The following is an 8,347-nucleotide window of genomic DNA, read 5'->3' as shown; positions in this document are numbered from 1 at the left end:
ATTATTATTATTTGTATAAAAAAGCCTTATTGAGAATTTCAGATAGTCTTTTTGTTTTTTGGGTTGTCAGACAGGCTCAGCATAACTAATAAGTCTTAGGCCCATTTAGCTAATACGGCCCACCAAATTAGGGTTTATCATATGAAGACCCCCTTTTCTATCTCTCCACTTTCGAGCTTGCCATTGAGACCCTAGCTTAGAGCTTAGTTTCTCTTCAGATCTCAGAGCTCGCAAACTCAACATGGTTAGTTCTCTTGTTCCTGCCTCCTACATATCGCGCATTATTCTTTTTCATATTTTCAATCTCATCTTCTTAATTCTGTTTAATTCGTTTTTCGTATTATATTTTATTTTTGTCGAATGAGTTATTCAATTTCCATCGAAATGTGTGTATCAATCTGTATTCTATTACATTAGAACTCAGTATTGTGCTTTGCACTATGATGATAGCAAGGTTTTGATCCCCTATTTTATGTTCATAAGTTTGTTGTAGGGTTTTGTTGTTTTTCTTTGGAAGTTGGAACACTGATACTGACATAAACGGGGTTTGTTAGATTATAATCCTGTGATTCTTGACATAATTTGTTATGGCTTGTTATTATAATTTCGTGGTAGCTTAGTAATATGAAGACCCTGATGTTGACTTATCCTTTTGAATCTGTGTTTATACTTTGATCTTCTAATTTTATCATTGTAACAGGCAAGGGGATTGAAGAAGCATTTGAAGAGGCTCAATGCCCCCAAGCATTGGATGCTTGACAAATTGGGTGGTGCTTTTGTAAGTTCAAATTTCAGATTTCATTTCCCAGCTTGCAAATTATTACAATGATGGATTTTGAAGACTTAATTGGAAATTTGATCATTTTTTTGGGGCTCTCGGTGTAGGCACCTAAGCCCTCATCTGGACCACACAAGTCTAGGGAGTGCCTCCCACTGATACTCATCCTGAGAAACAGGTTGAAGTATGCCCTCACATACCGTGAAGTCATTGCTATTCTGATGCAGCGTCATGTGCTTGTTGATAACAAGGTCAGGACTGACAAGACATATCCAGCTGGTTTTATGGGTAAGAATGTTTCATTCCATATTTTTTTCCCGAAGTAATTTAACGCTGTGTGTTCATGTTGTAAAGTTGTCATGCCGTAGTAATGGTTTTTTCCTCACTTGATGTTTTATGTGTTAATTTAATGTTCAGTGAATTGATTTAACATGGGGAATTGTGAAGTGGAATTCATGGAGTAATTGTTATTGATTTCTGAGGGCTTTAAAGAGTTTTTCCATCCCAGTAGTGTACTTAGGTGTTAGTTAAGGTAATCATTTACTATAAATAGAAGGACAGAATGGATTAGTTAAAGCTATCTGATAATTTGGTGAAATTTTGGGGTATTGGAGCTCTAAATCTAACTCAAGTTTGTGTTCATGGCATATTGTTCTGGATTCCAAAGTAAAATCTAACTCATTTTTTAGTTTACGTAGTTTCCTTTCAATTATTCCTATCATTGCTACTGGTTCTAAGTTTTAACACTGTTATATTTGTATTTTTACAGATGTTGTATCAATTCCCAAGACAAATGAGAACTTTCGCCTTCTCTATGACACCAAGGGCCGATTCCGTCTCCATTCAATCCGGGATGAGGAGGCCAAGGTACTTCTTGGTTAACCCAAAATAACTTATCCAGCTCTTGTCTCCGTCTTCCAAAATTATATATATATAGTGATATTACATGCTAACATGTATTACAGAGCAGAATATCTTTGACATTTTATAGTGACAGGTTCTTCACATATGCGAGCGAACTCATTTTGATGATTCTGATTTGTATATAGTTAACTATTTGGGTTATTTTATTTGAAAAAATTTACATGCCATTATCTTATCGATAATTCCCACTTAGCTTTCACTGATTTTTCTTGCAATGGTTTATATTGCAGTTTAAGCTCTGTAAAGTTCGTTCAGTTCAATTTGGGCAAAAGGGTATCCCATACCTGAACACCTATGATGGTCGCACCATCCGCTATCCTGATCCTCTCATCAGGGCTAATGACACCATTAAGTTGGATCTTGAGGAAAACAAGATTGTTGATTTCATCAAATTCGATGTTGGGAATGTTGTTATGGTCACTGGTGGAAGGAACAGAGGGCGTGTTGGAGTGATCAAGAACAGGGAGAAGCATAAGGGAAGTTTTGAGACAATCCATGTTCAGGATGCCATGGGACATGAATTTGCAACCCGTATGGGCAATGTGTTCACCATTGGCAAGGGATCAAAGCCGTGGGTGTCACTTCCAAAGGGCAAGGGTATCAAGCTTACAATCATTGAGGAAGCTAGGAAAAGGACTGCCGCACAACAGGCCGTCACTGCTTAAAATCTCGAAGGAATAGACATGAGTGCTTGGTAGTTTTATGATTCACTGTTTTTTGTTTTCTCTTGGCTCAAGATCTTTTATCTATTGAATTTTGAATGTTTTGAATTTTGCTCTACACTAATGACTTCATTCCGCCTGCTATATTTGTGAACAAATATTATCCTTCCAAAACCTATCTTTGATATCCTTTTGTCTTTCGTTGCGACATAATTGAGGAAACGGAGTAGGTTCACGTCATGTTTGTTTTAAACATGATCATTTCTCGTAGAGAAAAACATTCACTTTCAATTCGAGTCTAAAAAATTTGGATAGATATTCTTATTCTGGAGACCATCCAAGATATAGATTATATTCTCTACTGCGGCTTTGCACCTTCATTTCTACGTGTGTTTTTAGGCTTTCCATCAAATTTCTGGATCAATTATATTTCACTTTTGTTAAAAGGGAAAAGCATGAGGCGATGCTAATACAGCACTCATATTTGACAATTGCAATTTTAGTTTTATATATTGTTCCATCATTCATAACTTAGACATTTGGATTACGCAATGATGATATACGTATATAAACAAACTCTTCCTTGTCATAGACTAAGCAGCATGTTTAAGTGTACAAGATTCATGCAATGGCTGCATCTGGCACTTGTTTTTTATATACACCTGACATGGGAATATGGCTGCCTTTTCAATCAACGTTTTCAATACATCAATACATTAACGACTTACGGTGCTTAAAATATCCTGTCAAAACATAAACTAATAACGTCCGCTTCATTTATTGCCTTCTGAGTTCTTAGCCATGTAAAGCTAAGCCACGGAGTGGAATATAATAGGTGTTTGGATTTCCATGGACACATCCACTTGAAAGAAGTTGCATAAGGAGGATGGTCTTACCACTAAGTAATTATGTTCTTCAACGTGTACAACGTGAACGGCTTTTCAATATTATCAAGGCTGGTTTGCCTTAAAGAAGCTTCAGATAAATATTTGAATAATGCTTTTTGCCCAAAGCATCGTTTTTAAGTAAATTATGCGAGGGAAATTTAAACTCTTAAGAGTAATAATAGATACAAAATAACGATTAACAAACACAGCAGTTCACATTTATTTTATAAACTCGGTCATAGTTCAGTTCCACATTCTAGAAAGACACATTAAAGATCCTAATGAACTAGATAGGTACATAGGATAAGAAAAGCAGGAAATTATAAATCTTCAAGATGTAAACTACAAAGTACTGACTCCATCGTGTTCATGCAGCTCATCGTGTTCATGCAGCTCCTCCCTCGTGGAGAAGCATCTGATCAAAGTGCCACACACCTGAAAAGACCACCAACCAAAAAATATAGCTTAAGTAACAAGATTTGTTTTTCTTTTAAAACGCATAGGGGAAATAAAACTAGACTTGTATTATTCAACAATGAGAAGTCAGAAAAGCAACGTTAAGGAAGAAGCAGAGTCTGAACTCTGAAATTCTTACCATGTCCTTTCCCAACTCTTCTGAGCTGAGCGACATACTCAGCAATTCTTTTGATGGCTCCCACCTATTGATGTAACAATTTAAGAGTAGAGTTTTTAGATCTTGACAAAGCAATTTATAAAAAAAACAATTCTGCATAATCTCACACTACAAACTTAAATAATCATAATAATTATGATAATAATATCCCAATTGCAACACCGAATTTATACTAACCTGTTCACCCAAATACTCAGTTTCCACGAAATCTGCCAACTGAACATCATTGTTCTTGGAGGCAACCTGTCAAACGTTTTAAATATTCAATGCCAACATGAAGGAGACAAATGAAAGGAAGAATGTGCAATCAAAACCAAAAACAAAAGACCGATTGAAAAACTTGTCATACACTGTGCAAGTGAAGGAGCTTCTCATTCACAAGCTTCTCCAACGACAGAGCGAGTTCCATTGCTGCCCACAAAAGAAAGTAATCCCTTTACTTCTATTTAACATTTGCACTAGAAATTGGCAAATAATGCACTTCCAAACAAAAATGTTCATATTTACACAAACAACATATATGCAATATGATTAGGGTGTATAAAATCAAGCAGAGAATTTGACGCCAACTCAAAATATTACAATACAAATATCAGAACGTTGGATCCATTTTTCAAAAGGAGAAATGCTATGTGTACTCATTCCCCATCTAATAATGGAAGAATATGTCCGAGCTTGGTGTACAATGCAAAGTGAATACAAATAACTGAAATCCTTCAAAAATCACATAGTGCAATGACCACTTCAGACAACTACAGGACAATTCAGCAAAAGAATAAGCAAAATTTTGTCATCAACTATAATATATATATCACATGATTTAGACAAAAAAAAAATTCAAGGAAAAAGAGGCAATAGACATTAACCATGGAGTGCATCTCCCTTCTCTTCATGATCAAACTCAGAAAGCGGCATCACTATAGGCTGCAACTTCACCCTTCCACCCCTTTTGTTCTGAAGAAAAGTTTCAACAAAACACACAACAACCAGAATCTATAATTAGTAACCAAACACGTTCAGGAAAAAAAAAGGTGAAAATCAAAGCCGAACAAACACCTGATATTTCATCAATTTCTCAGCATGCTCTCTTTCCTCGTCACTCGATTCCTTGAAAAACCTTCAAAAGAAGATACAAAATCACAAACCACAACGATTAACAAGCAAATCAAAACAGGAACAAAAGACACAGATCCATTAGAGAATTAACAAAATTAAAGACTCAGAATCGTTTAGCTACTTACTTAGCAAGACCCCTGAGCGCGACATTATCCCTGTCGAAGTACGCAAACATTGCATGATAAACGTATGATACGTTGTACTCCACACTGATCAACACAAAAACAAACCAAAAAATTATTAGAAAATTTCAGATTCAAGCAAAAAACAAAGCATACAAAATGAAAGTGTGAAAGAAAGAGGAACCTACTTGATTTGCTCGTTAACCACAGCTTCAGATTCATCAACGTACTTGTGGCGAGCTAAAGAGACTTGAGGAACATTTGGAACTAGCTCGAGCTCCTTCTTCACCTCTTCGAACGGTTCGAAAACCACTCCAGTTAGGGTTCTGTTGCCGCTGCTGGATGCGCCTTTCGTGGCGCAAACCACAACGGCACCGGTGTTTCCGGTGAATCGGCGGCGGAAGGAAACCAACTGACTCGACGGCGGACCGAAATGCGAGCCTTCGCCGGCACCAACGGCGAAGAGAACGAGCTTAGAAGAAGTAACTGCTTTGAGAATCATTGTTTTTTCTTTTCTTCTCTTTTTTTTCCTTCTTGCAAACAGAGTAATTTACCTTCAAAAGAAAGTGAAGAAGAATAAAAAGGGAGGAAAATGGGTTTTTCTTTTTGAAAAGCGGTGGTAGGGGGTGTTGGGACTTGGGATAGGGATGTGTATTATAAATAATTAGCTGCTCATGATGCATGTTCAACCGTTTTTTTTTTCGAATTTAAAAAATTAATTTTTATATTTTTATTTTAAAATTATAAATTTAATATTAATAATTAAAAATAAATTATAAAAAATAAATATCTTAAATTATTTAATATATAAAATGTATTTTCTCTTATTATTTTTTTACATGTATAACTATTATTGTCTCACCGTCACTATTATGTTGTTTTATTTTGTTCTCTTTTTTTATTTTCTTCTTCTATTCATCTCAATCACAGTTAATTACCACTATATTATTATTTTAATTCTCATTTTTATTTATCACTTTGATCCATAACTACCCATCATATTAATTTTTTAATTATGAAAAATTTGCTAACAGAATTCTTTTCTTCTTAGATTTAGATATCTAGATGTATAATTATTATATAAATCCTTATTATTTTTCATATTTGCTTGTTAAGTCATATTTTGTTATTTTAAGAAAAAATTTAAAATATCAAGTATTCAATTTTTTTGTTAATCAAATTATCAAAATTTGTCAACAATTATAAGAAAAATAATATCAAATATATTATATCTTCTTAGAAGAGTAATATTATATGGACATTACTATTTTAGCTACTATCAACATATAGAATTGAATATAAAAAATTTATATTGTTGAATATCTTCCATATTCTTAATACTATTTGTAATAATTCTTAATCTTTCTCTAAATCTAATATATCAATTTCTATATCTCTAAATAATAAAATTTTTAAGATTTTCTTAAAGTTTTATTTAATTTCAAAACAAAATAGGAATATCTATATTGTTGTTTTTTTTCTAATATTTTTAGAAAATTAATTTTTATATTTTTAAATTATAAATTTGAGATAGAAAGTAAAAATTTTAATAAATAATAAATTATTAATAAATATTAGATACTAATTTTTTTTATTTCCTTTGTATATTATTATAGATAGAGATGATAAGGAAGTTTAGACCGTTACACTTATGACACAGCAGAGAATCAGAGATACGGAAATTTAGACAGTTACATTTATGACACAGCAGAGAATCAGAGATTCATAAGAAAGGGCGTGTGGTCAGCTCGTGGTCTAACTATGTTGTCTAGTAAAACTGCCAAAATGTTCGGAATCATTTCATTTTTTTATTTTTTTTTTCTGGATTTGGTTCACTTAGCGTTATTTACTTTGTCAACAACAGAAAAATTATGCTATTAAAAAACAGAAAAAGGAAGAATCTCTGCCATCATTTGATATACGACAATTATGCTATTAAATTATTGTCAATTTGATTATTTGATTTTGATGTATAATTAATCTAAAAATAAATTATACTATATTAGTATTCTGGACCGATTTGTCCGTTTTTAGTGTATATATATATATTGGATGAAAGTTTGCCACAATTAAAACTTGATCATTTATAGGCTATGATGTACCGATACTAACACTGATACGGGACGTATTGACACGCAAATTTTAAAATTTTATATGACACGGAGACACGAATACATATAAAATATAAAGTATTTTTAGATAAAATTATAATGATATTTTAGTATTTTATTAATATTAAAATATGTTTTTGTCGCTGACTTAGCTTTGAGGTACAGGTCGATGATAGCTGGAAAAGTGCTGATGAGTCTTTTTCCTGCATCGCAAGTTCTTTCTTTGTCCGAGCAACCTGGAATACCTGCAAATGTAAAAAAGACTCCGATAATTAAGTCAGTTCGTGACTAGGAATTAATAATACGGATGACTTTCTCTGTTGTTTCACTTTTCAGGTAGTTGATATAGGGGTTCTCCAATGTTCTATCTGTCACAAACTCAAAACAAAACTACTGCGAATACTAGGTTGTTCCAGTGTTATTTGTGACAAACTAGATGGTGTTCCTATTTTTCTTGATGTAGCAAATTTAGATAACACGTCCCTAATATTCTCATTTTCGATTGACATGTATAATTTAAAAATTCTAAAATTGATCAGTTAAATGTTTTGCTTGTGTATAGTATTGTTCTAATAAAGGTTTGTGTACCTGGAATACGTCGTTTACCTATTATACTATGAGTAGGGAGTCACAATAGACTTTGATGGGATGTACTCCACGTAGGCCGGTCAGGAGCGTTTCATACTCGGATTGGTTGTTGCTAACTGGGAACATGTATTTTATTGATTGTTCGGTTGAGACCCCTTCTTTATCTTTTAGAATGATCCCAGCTCCTCCGCCGTCTTTGTTGTAGGCTCCATCGACGTATAATTTCCATTCCGAATAAATCTCCGAGGTAAATTCCGCAACGAAGTCGGCTAAAACTTGAGACTTTAGTGAGCCTCGAGATTGGTAGTCTATATCATGTTCGGATAGATCAATAGTCCATTTGGTTAATTTTCCTGCAAGATCGGGCTTTGATAGAACTTGTCGCAGCGGTAGATTGGTCCGAACTATGATTTTGTAGCTTTGGAAGTAATGTCTAAGTCGTCGTGCTGTGATTACTAGAGCATAAGCTAGTTTTTCAATAGTTGGGTACCGAATTTCTGTATTCTGTAAGATTTTACTAACAAA

General features: G+C 33.7%; 2 protein-coding genes across 3 annotated transcripts in view; one reads left to right on the top strand and one right to left on the bottom strand.

Annotated features, from left to right (window-relative positions):
- LOC107608643 (ferritin-4, chloroplastic) overlaps positions 1-5,768 on the bottom strand; it is a 10,342-nt gene extending 4,574 nt beyond the window's left edge. Inside the window, exons 1-8 of one of the 2 annotated variants that reach the window (XM_016310374.2) lie at positions 5,312-5,768; positions 5,127-5,210; positions 4,942-5,002; positions 4,752-4,839; positions 4,235-4,296; positions 4,063-4,128; positions 3,847-3,910; positions 3,427-3,686 (exon numbers count right to left, since the gene is read on the bottom strand). In XM_016310374.2, the coding sequence (XP_016165860.1) occupies positions 3,637-3,686; positions 3,847-3,910; positions 4,063-4,128; positions 4,235-4,296; positions 4,752-4,839; positions 4,942-5,002; positions 5,127-5,210; positions 5,312-5,625 (789 nt within the window). In that variant the 5' untranslated portion in view covers positions 5,626-5,768 and the 3' untranslated portion in view covers positions 3,427-3,636. Of the gene's footprint in view, positions 1-3,426; positions 3,687-3,846; positions 3,911-4,062; positions 4,129-4,234; positions 4,297-4,751; positions 4,840-4,941; positions 5,003-5,126; positions 5,211-5,311 lie in introns of those variants that run through there. The other variant, XM_021107259.1, reaches the window with a different exon arrangement.
- Positions 92-2,551, top strand: LOC107608642 (40S ribosomal protein S4-1). Its single transcript, XM_016310372.2, has 5 exons — positions 92-244; positions 701-778; positions 886-1,066; positions 1,548-1,645; positions 1,933-2,551. The coding sequence occupies exons 1-5, from the start codon at positions 242-244 to the stop codon at positions 2,365-2,367; spliced, it is 795 nt and encodes a 264-aa protein (XP_016165858.1). The 5' UTR covers positions 92-241; the 3' UTR covers positions 2,368-2,551.

Source organism: Arachis ipaensis, chromosome B07, assembly GCF_000816755.2.
Source record: "Arachis ipaensis cultivar K30076 chromosome B07, Araip1.1, whole genome shotgun sequence".
Classification (NCBI taxonomy): domain Eukaryota; kingdom Viridiplantae; phylum Streptophyta; class Magnoliopsida; order Fabales; family Fabaceae; genus Arachis; species Arachis ipaensis.
Note: the sequence above shows the minus strand (reverse complement) of the source record. Positions and strands in the feature narration are given on the sequence as shown.

Excerpts from the sequence above, each read along its gene's own strand:
- LOC107608642 (XM_016310372.2), top strand. Across the intron at positions 779-885 it reads ACAAATTGGGTGGTGCTTTT|GCACCTAAGCCCTCATCTGG; the intron begins GTAAGTTCAAAT and ends CTCTCGGTGTAG. Across the intron at positions 1,067-1,547 it reads ATATCCAGCTGGTTTTATGG|ATGTTGTATCAATTCCCAAG; the intron begins GTAAGAATGTTT and ends GTATTTTTACAG.